Genomic DNA, 16,990 nt, shown 5'->3' with positions numbered 1-16,990 from the left:
CTTCACCATCGGCTGCGGGTGCAACTGACTTCTCCTTTATCTGGGGACCCCTCTGCAGGCCCCAGTGCAGTCCCACATACCTGTCAGGTCCCATTGTCTTGACATGAACAGGATTTGGGGGCTTTGTCCCAAAGCCTTCTTCTCTAGCGTTGGCGGCCAGGAGACTCCTTGCTGCACTTGGTGCAGTTCTGTGCCCACATGCCTCCACCTGTGGCAGACCTCACCAATCAATGTCAGCACTCTCTTCTTCCGAGTCCAGGTAGATAGAGCCTCAGAATCCTTCTGAACACAGTGCCAGCTTACAATCCCTGTGAGACCTCTCCCGTTTCTCCGAGCTTGGGGAATGACTGCAGTGACTCCCCTTCCTGGACCTCTGGAGGGAGGGGGCTTCCCGCAGTGCGCTCAGGGGCTTCAGGCAGGGAGGACTGTCTCCTTGGCAGTTTTCACTTTCCTCTGAAACTGAGCAAGTGGCAAGGACACCTCTGGGGCCTCCGGAGGATTGGTGAGGCCTTTTGTGGCTATGCTGAACTGTCTGGTGGGGTGGAGTGTTGTACCAGATGACCTTGGTATTCCTCTGGGGACCACTTGGGGACCACAGATTCCAGTGTCCCCATGACAGCAGAGGCAGCCGAGACCCAGGTCTCCCCACAGACTCTGTCCAGGGCCCCTGGCACAGGTCATTGTTTGCTCAATCTGGGACTTCCTTAAGGCAGGGTGAATGTGGGGTGCCCTCAAGTGGCCCGCCACCCAGCATCCAGGCTCAGGAGACCCGTATGGGCTCGGATGGGAGCTTCACTCCTGGTGCTCATTTAGACCTGGTCCCCGATGGTTGTTTTCATCCACACCCATGGAACTGCTGAGCCCAGGAAAGTCCTAGAAACCTGGGCCTCTGCCTTCACCTGCCACCCCCCCCCCCCCATCAGGGAGTCGTCCCCCCCACTCCCCGCTCTTCCTGGAGCCACGTACCCCTCTTGCTTAGCGCAGGTGACAGGGAGGCCACCTTCTCCCCAGTCTGTGGCCCCTCCCTGCAGGAAGAGCCCCCCTCCTGCTCTCTCCCAGCCATTCTTCCTCCCCAGCCCTGTGCCCCCCTGCCATCCTGGTGGCTGCGCCACGCCGCTCTGCCTAGCTCGGGCGTGTGGGGGGCGCCTGCTGCGTTTACGTCTAGCTGCCCAGTGTCACCTGGGGTGACAAGCACGTGAACTTGCTGCGCCCCCGGCTCCTGCTGCTGACATGTTCCGAAGCCCACTTAATGTGCTTTTCTCTACTTAATTGAGTTTTTATCAAAATGCCTCTCCTCTTTTATGCTTGTTTTGATTCCCTTCCTGCAGCAAATTCTCACTGAACGCCGTTGCTACCAGGCCTTCTTCAGGATTAGTCATTTGTCAATGGTCTTACTCTCGGGTGCTTCCACTTCCTGGGTTCCATTCCTGTGGTCGTTCCCATTCGGAGGGAAAGAGAGAGCTGGGGGTCTCATTCACAGCAGACCCCCTCCAGGGCAGGGGGTCCATGTGGCATTGTGAGCAAGAGCAGCGACTGAGCAGGGCTCGGTGGGTTTATGTGCCTGCTCTCCTGCTTGTGTCCTGTGTGGCACTGGGGGAGTTGGTCAGCCTCTCTGGGCCCTGGTTTCTCATCATTCAGTGGAGATGGTGATCCCAGTGCTCCCTTCTTGGGTGGTCGAGAGGACTGAATGACAGAGATTAACGTGAACTCAGTAAGGTCCACGCGAGTGTCTCCTGGATGAGTGGGACTTCCCTTACACCTGCCTTCTCCCTGAGTTCTAGGAGGTTTGGGTTGAAGGTTTGGGTGCCTTTGCCTAATTTCCACACCTCTTCCTTCCCTGTCTGCATCTTTTAAAAAAAATTTTTTTTTAATTTATTTGAGATGTAGAGTTTTTTAAATTTATTTGACAGATAGAGTTACAAAGTGACAGAGAGAGACAGAGAGAAAGGTCTTCCTTCCATTGGTTCACCCCCCAAAATGGCCGCCACGGCCGGCACGCTGTGCTGTTCCGAAGCCAGGAGCCGGGTGCTTCCTCCTGGTCTCCCATGCAGGTACAGGGCCCAAGCGCCTGGGCCATCCTCCACTGCCCTCCCGGGCCACAGCAGAGAGCTGGACTGGAAGAGGAGCAACCGGCACTAGAACCTGGCGCCCATATGGGATGCCAGCGCCGCAGGCAGAGGATTGACCAAGTGAGCTACGGCGCTGGCCCTGAGATGTAGAGTTACAGAGAGAGAGGTATTCCATCCGCTGGTTCACTCCCCAAATGACCGCAGCACCCCCAGCTGGGCCGATCCGAAGCCAGGCGCTTTCTCTGGGTCTCCCACATGGGTGCAGGGGCCCAAGGACTTGGGTCATCTTCCATGGCTTTCCCAGGCCCTAGCAGAGAGCTGGGATATGAACCAGTGCCATATGGGATGCCGGCATCATAGGCAGAGGCTTAGCCTACTATACCGCAGTTCTGGCCCTGCATCTTTTTTTCTTTTTTAAGGATTTATTCATTTGAGAGGGAGAGAGAGAGGGGGAGAGAGAGAGAGAGAGAGAGAGAGAGAGAGAGAGATCTTTGATCTGTTGGTTCACTCCCCAGATGGCTGCTGGGGCTGTGCCAAGCTGAACCTGGGAACCTGAAACTCTATCTGGGTGGCAGGGGCTGAAGCACTTGAGCCGTCCTCTGTTGCTATCCCAGGTGCATCAGCAAGGAACTGGATCTGAAGCGGAGCAGCTGGGACTTGAACAAGTGCTCTGACGTAGGATGCGGGTGTTGTAAGTGATGGTTTAACCCACTGCGCACAGTGTACGCACCTCTTATCTGCATTTCATCAGAGGGTGTGTGCAGCCACAGTTGTTTGTGGGTGGTGTCCAGCAGTCCGTGTGCAAGGGGCGTTCCTGGGGCTAGATAAGGGGGCTTCCTTCTCCGCTGGCTCCTAGACCAACACATTCTGAACTTCACCCAGTCGCCTGGCTCCAGACGCTCTCTAGAGCACTTAGCTAAGTGCCCCCAAAACAAAATGGCATTCTGGGTGGGGTGTGTGTGTGCGCGGAGCAGCCAGGGTGGAGTGCTGTTTGAATAAAAGGCTTTAAACAGGGCCATCTGAATTCGGGACGTTGCATGTCAACATGCCCATTTCCCATGCTTGGGCCTTTTCAGCTGAAGGAGCCTTATTTTCATTTCAATTCAGATGATTATAATCTCAGCAGTTGCTCAGTTTGCTGCTCCCAGAATAATACGCTTTGCTTTAGTTTGGAAGCTTGTTTGCAGAAAAATAAAGCTGAGCAGCCAGTTCCGCAAAGAATGTTGGGTACCCCGGCGCCCCGGGCAGGTTCAGGTTCTCGCTGTCCGGGCACTGTGAGTGAATGACTGGTGTCTGTGCTCCGGGCAGACCCCAGGAGGCTGTGTTCTCGTGTAGGGGGCGGGGCGCCTTCCTCCCCTTTGAGCCTCAGCTTCCCCATCTCAAAAATGGGATGTTCCCAGAGACAAGGAGACGTGGATGAAAAGGGTTGAGTTGTGATAATAAGGCGCACTCAGCGCAGTGCTAGCATGGGAGATGAGCTCAATGAAGTAGCTTCTAATATTAGCACTAGTGGTACTAATTAGCACTAATTATTATTATTGGCAAAATAGTGCTTTTGTTTAACAGCTTTATTGAAATGTAATTTGCATACCATAAATTTCACTTGTTTTAAGCAAGCAGCGTGGCGTCCTCACCACAGCCTCATGGCGTAGCACCTCGGTGCTCTCGGAGAGCTTCCTGCAGCCTGGCTGCAGGCAGTCCCTGCACCGTGGCCGGCCTCAGGCAGCCGCCAGTCCGCTGTCTGCCCCCACAATGTGCCTTGGTGCTTCATGGCAGTGCCTGCACAGGGCATTGTAATGTTGCCCTTGGTGGTAAACTGAGTCCGGGAAGTTACGGGGAATGCTCATGGTGTAGGTGGACCCCTGGGGGGGCAGGCAGGGCTCCGCACGCGTCCAGTGGCAGGGGGATTGGGTGCAAACCAACTCGGACAGATACACGTGTCCAGGCTTCTCCTGCTGGCCAGGAGCCTGCCTGCTCTCACTCACCCACTTCTCAGTTTTCCAGAGGGCTCCAGCCAGTCCTGGTGAGCCAGACCTGGTTGCCTGGCGGCTTTACATCTGGGCCCCGCCCTTTCCTACCTGCACAGGTGTGGCGGTCTTGTTTCTGTTATGTGCCGAAGCTGGTCCAGACCTGCAACTTGGTCCAGGGGCCTGGATGTGGACACCTTTGGTCTGAGATGAGCTGCGAGGGCTGCACCCCTGTGTCCCTGTCTGCACAGTGGAAGCAGCCCTGGCTCAGGCCTCCGTGGGGGTTGCCAAGGATCCGAGGGCACAGGAAGGGCTTGGTGGCGTTGGAGTGGGCCTGAGCTAGGACATCCAGCGACAGGAAGCCACCTGAGCCTGGGCGGAGACAGGGGCCGAGCAGGTCCCCAGCCGCCCCAGCTCCAGCCAGCTCCTCCCCTGGGTCCCTTTTGTCTGAGCCCTGTGGAGCCCAGCTGGCAGGAGCTGGGAATTAACAGGCAGGGGCTCGGGCACCTCCCACCGAGGCTAATCTGGGGAGCTGGCGGCGGCTGCGTCCTGCTCGTCCGAAGCGCCCGTAATGTGAAGCCCTCTGGGGAGAAGGTGCCCCGGCCCCAGGAGGGTGTTCCGTTCCGGGAGGTGCCCCTGGCTGGGCCGGGTGCCTGGCTTCAGAGGTTGGGAGGCTGCGGGAGACCAGGAGTCAGGAGCCTGGGAGAGCAGCCTCCGGCAAGGGGAGCCGTGCCAGCCGCGCCAGCTGGGGTCAGGCGATCATCACATGGTCAGAGCTGGGGCCAGGGAAGGCAAAGGGGTGGCAGGTGGGGCCCAGGGCCAGGCTCAGTGCCTCCTGTGAGGGGCTCCTTGGGACCCTCTGGCCAGCCATTCTATCTCTTAATGTCTTGGGATTGGCCTAGGACAGAAGACACTGCTGTGGAGAACCTTGGGGTATGGGTTTCCCTGGTCTGTGAGTGTATGTGTGTGTATGTCTGCAAGTGGAGTGAGTGTGCAGACATGTTTTCGTTTGTGTGTGATAGTTTGAGCAAATGTGTGTGACTGAGAGTACATGTGTGACTGTGTGATGTGTGAGACTGTGTATGTGTGTGTGAGATGTGGTTGTATGTGTTTGTGTGTGATGGTGTGTGGCTGTATATGTGTGTAGGTGAGTGTGTGTGAATGTGTGCAGCTGTGTGTGTGAATGTGTGCAGCTGTGTGTGTATGTAAGTGTCATGTGTGGCTGTATGTAAGTGCACATTGTATAGGTCAGTGTGTATGATGGTGTGTGGCTGTGTGTGTGTTTGTGAGTGCATGCACATGTTTAAGTGTGTGTGTGAGATGGTGTGTGACTATGTGTATGCAAGTGACATGTGTGACTGAGTGCACATGTGTATATGAGAGTGTATGATGGTGTGAGACTGTGTATATGTGAGTGTGTGTGATGGTGGATGGTTGTGTGTGTATGTGTGAGTGTGCCCATGTTTTAGTATATATGTGTTTTGGTGTGTGGCTGTATGTGTGTGATGGTGTATAGTGTGTATGTGCATGTACATGTTTAAGTGTGTGTGTGCGAGTGTGTGACTGAGAGCATGTGTGTATGTGAGAGTGTGTGATGGTGGATGGTTGTGTGTGTGAGTGTGCCCGTGCTTAAGTGTATGTGTGTGCTGCTGTGTGGCTGTGTGTGTGTGATGATGTGTAGTGTGTATGTGAATATACATGTTTAGGTACGCATGTGTGAGTGTTGTGTATGACTGTGTGCACGTGTATATGTGAGTGTGTGATGGATGGCTGTATGTGTGTGCATGTGTGAGGGTGCCCATGTTTTAGTGTATGTTTTTATGTGTATGATGCTGTGTGTGTGATGGTGTATACTGTGTATGTACGTGTACATGTCTAAATGTGTGTGCGAGTGTCATGTGTGACTGAGTGCACATGTGTAGGTGAGACTGTGTGATGGTGTGAGACTGTGTGTATATGAGTATGTGTGATGGTGGATGGTTGTATGTGTGAGTTTGCCCGTGTTTTAGTGTATGTGTGTGATGCTGTGTGGCTGTGTGTGTGTGATGATGTGTAGTGTGTATGTGAATGTACATGTTTAGGTACGCATGTGTGACTGTTGTGTGTGACTGTGTGTGTACATGTGTGGGCGAGAGTGTGTGACGGTGTGAGAGTGTGGTGGTGGTGGATGGCTGTCTGTATGTGTGAGTGTGTCCATGTTTTAGTGTATGTGTGATGTTGCGTGGCTGTGCCCATGTGCGTGTTAGGGGATGGAGGGCTGGGACCATGTGGAAGGTGTGTGTGTGTGAGCGTGTGTGCCAGCGCCCGCCCGCCGGGGCTGGGCGTGTGGCGCGCCGGCCCCTTCCCTTCCTGCAGGTCTGGCCGCCTCTGAGCGCAGATGTCTGGGCTGCATCTGAGGCTCTTCTGAAGACTAAGCCCGGCTGGCTGGGGGCTGGAGGGGCGGGGGCGCGGTTTCTTTCCTCGGGGTTACAAGAGCAAGGTCAGCGCAGCCGAATCTGAGCTTTTGTTTGTCTCTCCCCTGCCCGCAGCAGCCTGCGGTCTGTTTCATTCATTATTAAGTTTTAAATCCAGCCGACAGAAACTCGGGCCTGGGAACTGGCTCCCTGCTCGCTCCCTGCGCGGCTGGCTGCGTGCGACCCCCGCCGGGCCCCCTTGGCCAGTGTGCCCGTGTTTTCCCAGCCTTGGACAAAGGTCGGGGCTGGCTGGGTGGGGGCACTGCCTGTCCCCAGGGAGGCTGGGACCCATGGGGGCCCTGAGCAGGGACAAGCCCCTCCCTGTCCTCAGGGTGCAGCTAAGGGCCCAGCTCTGAGCTCCGTGGCCATCTGGGTCCTGTCCCTTCCTCTAATCATCTCATCGTCACCATCCGTCATCCCCCCGGGTCCTTGGAGGATTGGGGTGAATCCAGGCGTGGAGTGGAAGTGAACAAAACAGTCCGTCTCTGGATGGAGAACGCATGAGTCCTGGACTGGCTTCCTCCCCGTGACTTCACACCCCTGGGTCTGTCTGCTCCCTGAGACAGCCTCTTCCGGCTTCATCCGTGCCCCCTCCTCCGCCTGCGCCAGGGCACGTGGTCCAGCCCATTCAACAAAGAGCATTTTTGTTCTTGCAAAATTTAGCCTGTGGCCCTAAGGGTGGTGTGATTTCCCTCCAGGCTTAGGAGGAGTTGGAGGGGCATTGACTCACAGGTGTGGATCAGATGACATGGGGGGGGGGGGGGCTCGTCTTCCTCTGGCCTGATGGCCTGTAAGGTCGATTCTAGTGACTGTCCAGGCTGTCCCTCCTCCCGCCATCCGGGAAGTGGCCAGGAGCCTCACCTCTGGCCGGGGGGAGGGGGACACCAGATGCAGCCAGGCCCGGGGCAGGTGTTGCCGAGGGAAAAGGCATTTCCCCCTCTGTATCCTGCTGGCCCTCTGCATGTTCATTTGCTTCTGCCTGTACCCCCCACCCCCGCCAGGCCCCTGGTTCCCCCTGCAGCCGTTGGCCAGCTGCACAGCCTTAGCCCTCGAGCTGCGGAGAGGCAGGCTCTGTCCTTGTTTCTCAGGGGGCCCTGGGATCGCCTCTAATCTCCCTGCCTTCCCCCTGCAGAGGGTGATGACGATCCACAGCTCTCCTGGGTGGCCTCGTCTCCCTCCAGCAAGGATGTCGCCTCCCCCACGCAGATGATCGGCGATGGCTGCGACCTCGGCCTCGGCGAGGAGGAAGGAGGCACGGGCCTGCCGTACCCTTGCCAGTTCTGCGACAAGTCCTTCATCCGCCTGAGCTACTTGAAGAGGCACGAGCAGATCCACAGCGACAAGCTGCCGTTCAAGTGCACCTACTGCAGCCGCCTCTTCAAGCACAAGAGGAGCCGTGACCGGCACATCAAGCTGCACACGGGCGACAAGAAGTACCACTGCCACGAGTGCGAGGCGGCCTTCTCCCGCAGCGACCACCTCAAGATCCACCTGAAGACCCACAGCTCCAGCAAGCCCTTCAAGTGCACCGTGTGCAAGCGCGGCTTCTCCTCCACCAGCTCCCTGCAGAGCCACATGCAGGCCCACAAGAAGAACAAGGAGCACCTGGCCAAGTCGGAGAAGGAAGCCAAGAAGGACGACTTCATGTGCGACTACTGCGAGGACACCTTCAGCCAGACCGAGGAGCTGGAAAAGCACGTGCTCACACGCCACCCGCAGCTCTCCGAGAAGGCCGACCTGCAGTGCATCCACTGCCCCGAGGTCTTCGTGGACGAGAACACGCTGCTCAGCCACATCCACCAAGCCCACGCCAACCAGAAACACAAGTGCCCCATGTGCCCCGAGCAGTTCTCCTCGGTGGAGGGCGTCTACTGCCACCTGGACAGCCACAGGCAGCCCGACTCCAGCAACCACAGCGCCAGCCCCGACCCCGTGCTGGGCAGCGTGGCCTCCATGAGCAGCGCCACGCCCGACTCCAGCGCCTCTGTGGAGCGCGGCTCCACCCCGGACTCCACCTTGAAGCCGCTACGGGGGCAGAAGAAGATGCGGGACGACGGGCAGGGCTGGTCCAAGGTGGTCTACAGCTGCCCCTACTGCTCCAAGCGGGACTTCACCAGCCTGGCCGTGCTGGAGATCCACCTGAAGACCATCCATGCGGACAAGCCCCAGCAGAGCCACACGTGTCAGATCTGCCTGGACTCCATGCCCACCCTCTACAACCTCAACGAGCACGTGCGCAAGCTGCACAAGAGCCACGCCTACCCCGTGATGCAGTTCGGCAACATCTCCGCCTTCCACTGCAACTACTGCCCCGAGATGTTCGCGGACATCAACAGCCTGCAGGAGCACATCCGCGTCTCGCACTGCGGCCCCAACGCCGGCGCCCCCGACGGCAGCAACGCCTTCTTCTGCAACCAGTGCTCCATGGGCTTCCTCACCGAGTCCTCCCTCACCGAGCACATCCAGCAGGCCCACTGCAGCGTCGGCAGCGCCAAGCTCGAGTCTCCGGTCGTGCAGCCCACCCAGTCCTTCATGGAAGTCTACTCCTGCCCCTACTGCACCAACTCGCCCATCTTCGGCTCCATCCTGAAGCTCACCAAGCACATCAAGGAGAACCACAAGAACATCCCGCTGGCGCACAGCAAGAAGTCCAAGGCGGAGCAGAGCCCGGTCTCCTCGGACGTCGAGGTGTCGTCCCCGAAGCGGCAGCGGCTCTCGGCCAGTGCCAACTCCATCTCCAACGGCGAGTACCCCTGCAATCAGTGCGACCTCAAGTTCTCCAACTTCGAGAGCTTCCAGACCCACCTGAAGCTGCACCTGGAGCTGCTGCTGCGGAAGCAGGCGTGCCCACAGTGCAAGGAGGACTTCGACTCCCAGGAGTCCCTGCTGCAGCACCTGACGGTGCACTACATGACCACGTCCACCCACTATGTGTGCGAGAGCTGCGACAAGCAGTTCTCCTCGGTGGACGACCTGCAGAAGCACCTGCTGGACATGCACACCTTCGTGCTCTACCACTGCACGCTGTGCCAGGAGGTCTTCGACTCCAAGGTGTCCATCCAGGTGCACCTGGCGGTGAAGCACAGCAACGAGAAGAAGATGTACCGCTGCACGGCCTGCAACTGGGACTTCCGCAAGGAGGCCGACCTGCAGGTGCACGTGAAACACAGCCACCTGGGCAACCCGGCCAAGGCACACAAGTGCATCTTCTGCGGGGAGACCTTCAGCACCGAGGTGGAGCTGCAGTGCCACATCACCACGCACAGCAAGAAGTACAACTGCAAGTTCTGCAGCAAGGCCTTCCACGCCATCATCCTGCTGGAGAAGCACCTGCGGGAGAAGCACTGCGTGTTTGACGCCGCCGCCGAGAACGGCACGGCCAACGGGGTGCCCGCCGTGGCCGCCAAGAAGGCCGAGCCTGCCGACCTGCCGGGCATGCTGCTCAAGAACCCCGAGGCCCCCAACAGCCACGAGGCCAGCGAGGACGACGTGGACGCCTCGGAGCCCATGTACGGCTGCGACATCTGCGGGGCGGCCTACACCATGGAGGTGCTGCTGCAGAACCACCGGCTGCGGGACCACAACATCCGGCCCGGCGAGGACGACGGCTCGCGCAAGAAGGCCGAGCTCATCAAGGGCAGCCATAAGTGCAACGTGTGCTCGCGGACTTTCTTCTCCGAGAACGGGCTCCGGGAGCACCTGCAGACGCACCGGGGCCCCGCCAAGCACTACATGTGTCCCATCTGTGGCGAGCGCTTTCCCTCGCTGCTGACGCTCACCGAGCACAAGGTGACCCACAGCAAGAGCCTGGACACGGGCACCTGTCGCATCTGCAAGATGCCCCTGCAGAGCGAGGAGGAGTTCATCGAGCACTGCCAGATGCACCCCGACCTGCGCAACTCGCTCACGGGCTTCCGCTGCGTGGTCTGCATGCAGACGGTCACCTCCACGCTCGAGCTCAAGATTCACGGCACCTTCCACATGCAGAAGCTGGCGGGCAGCTCGGCCGCGTCCTCCCCCAACGGCCAGGGGCTGCAGAAGCTCTACAAGTGCGCCCTGTGCCTCAAGGAGTTCCGCAGCAAGCAGGACCTCGTGAAACTCGACGTCAACGGGCTCCCCTACGGCCTCTGCGCCGGCTGCATGGCCCGCAGCGCCAACGGACAGGTGGGCGGCCTGGCCCCTCCCGAGCCCGCCGACCGGCCCTGCGCCGGCCTCCGCTGCCCCGAGTGCAGCGTCAAGTTCGAGAGTGCTGAAGACCTGGAGAGCCACATGCAGGTGGATCACCGAGACCTCACGCCCGAGACCAGCGGACCGCGGAAAGGTGCCCAGACGTCACCAGTGCCCAGGGTAAGTGCAGCCGGCCGCACACTGCGCCCGGCTCTTGGCGGCTCCGCTCGTCCCTGAGTGCCACCCTTCCTGGTGGTGGCCCCTTTATTTAGTAGCCTACGGAAGCAGCACCCGCCGGTGCCATGTGGTGGTCAAGCACAGCAGGAGGCCCGTTGGGTTTGAAGCCCAGGGTTGCTGTTCCAGCTGTAAGACATGCACCTGGGCCTCACATTGTCAGGTATTCATTTGTACAATGGGATTCATGCTGGCATTATTATCGCCAACAACAGCGTCGTTATAGGTGGTATGTGGAAGGCTCTGGGAACGGCTCCCCTTGCTATTATCCTAAGTGATTGACTGACAAAGTCATTCGTTCCTCAAAGCTTTCCTTATGTTTGTAAGTGCCTTGGAGCTGAGGAGGGCCAGGCATGGACCCTGCCTTGGGGGCTTATAGGCCAGGTTGGGGGCGGGGCACAGGCCCATCACGAGTGCGTCAGCATCAGCGACATGGGGGAAGTGCAGGCTGCTGCTGGGTCCCCGCAGGCCCTGGGGACGAGCACGGAGGGGCACCCGATGGTGAACCTGGAGCCTGTGTGGCCCTTGGGTGTCAGACAGCAGGGGCCTAGGGCTTCCCGTTGAGCCTGTTTGTCTATTTCCAGACCCAGGAGAGGTGCCAGGTGGGTCTCGGGAGTCTCCTTTCCCTAGAGGGTGCTGGTGGCGCCGCTGGCCGGGAGGCAGGATTTGGGGAAGGGCCGCCTGCCACAGGTGCCCACAGCAACACAGGGACGTTGGCTCTGGGTGTTTGGTCTCAAGCTGGGAACTGAGGATGCTGGGACGCTGGGATTTTGAGGGGATGAGGGAGAGAGAGGAGGAGGGCCGGAGAGAGTGACGGGAAGTCCTGCTGGGCAAGCAGGCTCGTGGCCTTCTGTGTTACGGATGGGTCTGCTAGGGCCTTGCCGGGCAGAGGTACCTGTCCGTGGACACCAGGCCCGGGAGAGGAATGTCTGAGTGAGGCCAGAGCTGTGTGATCCGCTGGGGCCTGAGGCTCCTCCTCTAAGGTCTACCTGGAAGGGAGACGCTCCCTGCCTCTAAGGAAACCTAGGCCCCCAGAGGCCTGAGCACGGGCGCTGGTCACTGCTCCCCGCTCTGCCCCCTCGGCCTTGGCCTGCTGGCCTTGGGTGTGTTCACATCCTGGGATCCGATGGCCTGGGTTGCGGTCTCCCTGTCCTGGGCTGGCTCTGGGCCCCTGCAGAGCCAGGGGGCCATAGAAATGGTGAGTCATGGTGATCGCAGGAGTAGTAACGGTAATAAAAATAGAAATAGTAATCCTGCCCATCTCCAGAGCTGGCGTCGCCCGGGTGGCCCCGGGGGGCCTCTCTGCTTTGTGCTGGGCATCTGCTCTGATTGGCCAGAGCCTGCCCCTCGCTGGCTGGGGAACATTGTGACTGTTTCCCATGCTGACCTCAGCGTTCTGCTCTGGGGCTGAAATGAGTGAGGCAAGTGCCGGGCACGAAGCAGAGGGGAGCAGTTGCCACCCGCCGAGGGCCAAGGACGTGCCGGGGACACCGGATCCATCTGACCCTCACCAGGCTCTGGGTCGTGCCCGGGGATGCCGAGGTCTGTGACAGCCATTTGCCAGCAGCCCTGGCTTTCAAGACTCAGGAGGGGTTTGAACACAGGCCCTGTCTGATGCTTCAGCCCCTGCTCTTGACCCAACTCTCCCTGGAAGCCTGCAGGAGGGGCAAGGCAAGCTGGGCTGTGGGACCCCTGCACCCCTTCTCTGGGCGTGTACCCCAACCCAGATCCTGCTCCTCTTTTCTACACTGTCCTCCATGCCACCGGGGCTCCTGACCCACCAGCTGCTTCTGGCGTCCCCGAAGCCTAGGCCGGTTGAGTCTCCCATGTGAGCGAAGCTTGCATCGGGTTGTCCGAGCCGTGCCATGTGCTGGGTGCTCTGCTGGGCCCCGACTCCCAGATCACTTCCAGGGCAGCAGCCTGGGAGCCTAATTGGGCCCCTGTTCCTGTAAGCAGGGGCGCCTGGCTCAGAAAGGTGAAGCTGTACTCTCCAGGATGTACAGCTCTGCAGGACGCGCCGTGGTGGGAGCACTACTTCCTGGGGGTCTCCACACCTCTCTGTGCCTGCCTTAGGCCCGTGAGAGAGGGGCTGGGCTGAAGACCCCCATCTCTGTGTGTGCAGCAGCTCTGGCAGATGGGCCATTTGCAGAGAGGAGCTAGACAAAGGCCAGGTACCTCCCGGCCAAGGCAGGGCCTCTGGGGCCTGCCCCCTGCCTGGGCACGCCTGGGGGCAGGGGCCCAGCTGTCTGCTCGCCCACCCCTCCCTTCCCCCAGGACTCACTCATGTAAGAGCAGACTCTGGGGGCTGCGCCGGGGCTTGGGGGCTGGCAGGCGGGGACCCTCGGGAGCGTATCCATGGCAACCGGCTCTCGGAGGACTGGGTTCCTGTGGGGCCGAGGCTGCTGTGGGCTGGAGCGTGAAGCGCTGAGTTTTCCGCCTCCCCTCTGTTTGTGGATAATGACAGCACCACCCCAACTCAAGGCCAGCGTGGGCAGAGCTCGGGCCTGCAGCCACTCACCAGCTCCTCAGGAGGCCTTGCTGGGCCAGGAGGGGCAGCCTGGGGGCTCCCACACCCCATTTCACAGCCTGGTAAACAGATGTCCAGGTTACAGGGTGAGCTGGCGTCCAGATCACACCAGTTTTCTTTCTTTCTTTTTTTAAAAATTTATTTATTCATCTGAAAGGCAGAGTTACAGAGAGGCAGAGGCAAAGGCAGAGAGATAGAGGTCTTCCATCCGCTGGTTCACTCTCCAAATGGTCACAACGACCGGAGCTGTGCCAATTTGAAGCCAGGAGCCAAGAGCTTCTTCCTGGTCTCCTACGTGGGTGCAGGAGCCCAAGGCCTTGGGCCATCTTCCACTGCTTTCCCAGGCCATAGCAGAGAGCTGGATCAGACATGGAGCAGCCAGGACTTGAACCGGCACCCATATGGCATGCCAGCATTGCAGGCAGCAGCTTTACCCACTATGCCACAGCGCTGGCCCAGATCATACCAATTTTCTGCCACTGAAGCCAGAAGTGGCCAGGGAGGTCTGGGCCTGGAGCGGAGAGTGGCAGCTCGGCCAGCGGACCCGGGGCAGCTTGCCTGGCCCAGAGACCATCCCCTCGTCACCAGCACTCATCCCTACACTGCGTTCACAGGGCCCCAGTGTTCCGTGTAGCCCTGTGTGCACATCCTGGGGTGAGATGGGGGGCAGCACCCAGGGAACGGCCGTCGTGGAATGGGAAGCTCCGTGACTCTGGCTCTGCTGTCTCTCCTGCCCTTGTCCAAGGGTCTGGCCAGCTCCTGCCTGCCAGCCCTCTTCGGTCTCCACCGCTCTGTTTCCCTTCTGTCCTGGGCCCCTTGCTGAGGCTGCTCGGGGCTAAGCCATGGGAAGCAGCCCCTGGCTATAGTGCTTGGCCGCAGGCCCACGACCTTGGCCTTGGTACCCCAGGGCTGGGCCCTGGGGAAGGGAGGCGCTCTGGATGCCAGGTTCTATTTTTCTGTAATTACGGCTCCCAGCGGGAGCTGCAGCTCTGGAGGAGGAGGAGTCTCTGGGGCATAGAGAAGGGGAGTCAGAGCAAGGGTAAATGTTGGGTGAGGGCTGGGCCAGCTAAGGTCGGAGGGTGTTGGTGCTGGTGATCTAGTGTGCACATGCCTGTGTGAGTGTGTCTGAGCACACACAGGGTCTCCAGGTCTGTGTGTACTCCTGGGTTAGAAGGGGCCTGTGGCCCTGAGGGTGTGTTTGGGAGGGATGGGTGTGAGTATCAGTGCTCCAGCGAGAGCACTGCAGCAGGTGTGTCTCTGAAAAGCCATTGGATCTGCCGACCACGTGGCCCTGGGCATGGTGCACATACAAGGGGACTTCAAGCATTCACGGAAAACGTGTGTTGGGAGGGAACAGCATGGCTTTGAAAGATTTTTTTTGTTCCCAGAGAAGCTTATCTTTCAATTCTGTCTGTCCATGAACTTTTGGAATCCTCAGCTGTGTCTGTGTTACTAGGAGCAGGTGGCTGTGTGGGGACTGTGGCTATGTCTGTGAGTCGTTTGTGTTGATGTCACTGATGGGGATGGTGAACATGTGAGTGCACATATATGGGCTGGCACATCTGTGTGGATATCTTTGCTCGTGTGTGTGTGTGTGGGGGGGGATCAGCTGTTCTTCTGGCCCCTGCCCTGGGTATCCCCTGGAGTCCGTTCCCCCACCAGGAAGCGCCCAGTTAGCTGGCAGTGCCTTGCCTGATCCCGCGGGGTGGCCCTGTAGGAAAGGGGCATTGGAAGGAGCTCCTCTTCCTGCCTAGGCCCCTGGTACCTTATTTAACAAGCTCCATGAGCCTTCTTCATCACCCGCTCCTAGGAGGAGCAGCTGAATCACTTTGATCATGGACTGTAGCCCGTATTGGGCTGGGGCAGCCATGGCTGCGGCCTCTAGAGACTTCCTCCGCAGCAGGTTGGGGTTCCGCCCCAGCCATGGCTCCACCTCACTCCACCCCTTTCTCCCGGCATGGGCTGGCCAAGCAGGCCTGCCCTGGGCTTCTTTAGCCTAGGGCTCCCTGGGCACTCACTTCTAACGTGCCTTGCAGCCCAGAGGGCTCCTACAGTTGCCGGGCAGAGTGTGTGGAGGCGCTTGTGAGGCGAGGGTGGAGCCAGGCCAGGAGCTTTAGGAAGACCCTGTGGTCTCTGCGGCCTGGACGTCTCCCAAGCTCTCCTCTATCCTCCACCCCCCAACTGCCAGTTCTTCCGGGGCCTGTCCATGCTGAGTGCCTGTGTTTGTGGCCTGCACAGAGGATATCCTGAACTCCCCACGTTTGCAGAAACACAGAGGAAGGCCCTTGGTGTTGTTGGAGTGGTGCCTGGAGCCCGAGCAGGGATCTTGCCCCTGAACCCCGAAGCTCCCAGCACCAGCTTTTCCAGTTGTTTCTTCATTCATTCATCCATCTGGCCAGCAAGCACTGATAATAATGGCGATAAAAGTTAAATGCTCACGAGGCACTCGCCACGGGCTGGACCCCGTGCTGAGATGCTGGGGATCCACAGTGTTTAGGTCATCCTGGCTTCTCTCTGTCCCCTCTGCGCGTTACTCTGCAATTTGCCTCATGTGTTCGACAAATGCTCTTCATCTCGGCCTGCTGTGGGGCCCCGAGTGTGGGCCTTTGGGGTGCCGTGGGGGAGCAGAGAAGTTACTCAGTGGAGACGCACCGTGTGCTCATTCCACGGGTGCAGGGCAAGGTCTGGGGAGGCTTGCACTCCTCACTCTTGCCGGGGGCTGGGAGGAGGACTTCTGGGAAGAGGGAGCACCCTCACGAATAACCAGGTTTAGTTGTGCAAATAAGGCCCATTCTTTGGAAAGAATCTTCAAGATACCTCGAGGTGTCTGATGATCTCTGAAAGCAGCCATCAGCAGCCACTGTGCTTCGAAACCATCCACAGTCTCCCTTGGGGCTGTATGTGCCTGGGGCAGACAAGGAATTCCTTGGTTACCTGGTAGCACCACAATTGGCAGGAACAGTGTCCCCTGATCAGCCACCTGGTTATTAGGGTGGGTGAATGAAAGAGAAGGTTGCTAGACATCTAGAAAGATAGATAGGTGGGTGGATGGGTGGGTGAGTGAGTGGGTGGGTGGGTGGATGTGTGGACGTGTACCCATATGAATGAGTGGGTAGTCAGGATGGGTGGGTTGAGGGATGGATGGGTGGATGGGTGGGTGGATGTGTGGATGTGTATCCATATGGATGAGTGGGTAGTCGGATGGGTGGGTTGAGGGATGGATGGGTGGATGGGTGGGTGGATGTGTGGATGTGTATCCATATGGATGAGTGGGTAGTCAGGATGGGTGGGTAGAGGGATGGATGGGTGGATGGGTGGGTGGGTGGATGGATGTGTATCCATATGGATGCGTGGGTAGTCAGGGGCTAGGTAGGTGGATGGATGGGTGAATGGGCGGATGGGTGAGTGGTTTGTCCTCCTGAGCAGGGAAGCCTTTCTCACAGCTCCTGAAGCATGTCTTGGGGGCGAGGGTTTTCCCAGCCTCACAGAGGGGCGTGTCTCTTGGCATGCAGCCTGCCTCCCTTTCCCCAGGCTGCTCAGGCCGGGTTCAGGGGGAAGGCGGGAAGACAATTC

General features: G+C 59.0%; 1 protein-coding gene across 9 annotated transcripts in view; it reads left to right on the top strand.

Moving 5' to 3' along the window:
• The window catches only part of ZNF423 (zinc finger protein 423), a 328,940-nt gene that overhangs the window by 185,692 nt on the left and 126,258 nt on the right, over window positions 1–16,990 (top strand). For 7 of the 9 annotated variants that reach the window (XM_051833900.2, XM_051833899.2, XM_070063168.1 and 4 more), the window contains one exon: window positions 7,622–10,836. In XM_051833900.2, the coding sequence (XP_051689860.1) occupies window positions 7,622–10,836 (3,215 nt within the window). The other 2 variants (XM_070063170.1, XM_070063171.1) reach the window with 2 other exon arrangements.

The sequence above is a fragment of the Oryctolagus cuniculus genome, chromosome 18, assembly GCF_964237555.1.
Source record: "Oryctolagus cuniculus chromosome 18, mOryCun1.1, whole genome shotgun sequence".
Lineage (NCBI taxonomy): Eukaryota > Metazoa > Chordata > Mammalia > Lagomorpha > Leporidae > Oryctolagus > Oryctolagus cuniculus.
Note: the sequence above shows the minus strand (reverse complement) of the source record. Positions and strands in the feature narration are given on the sequence as shown.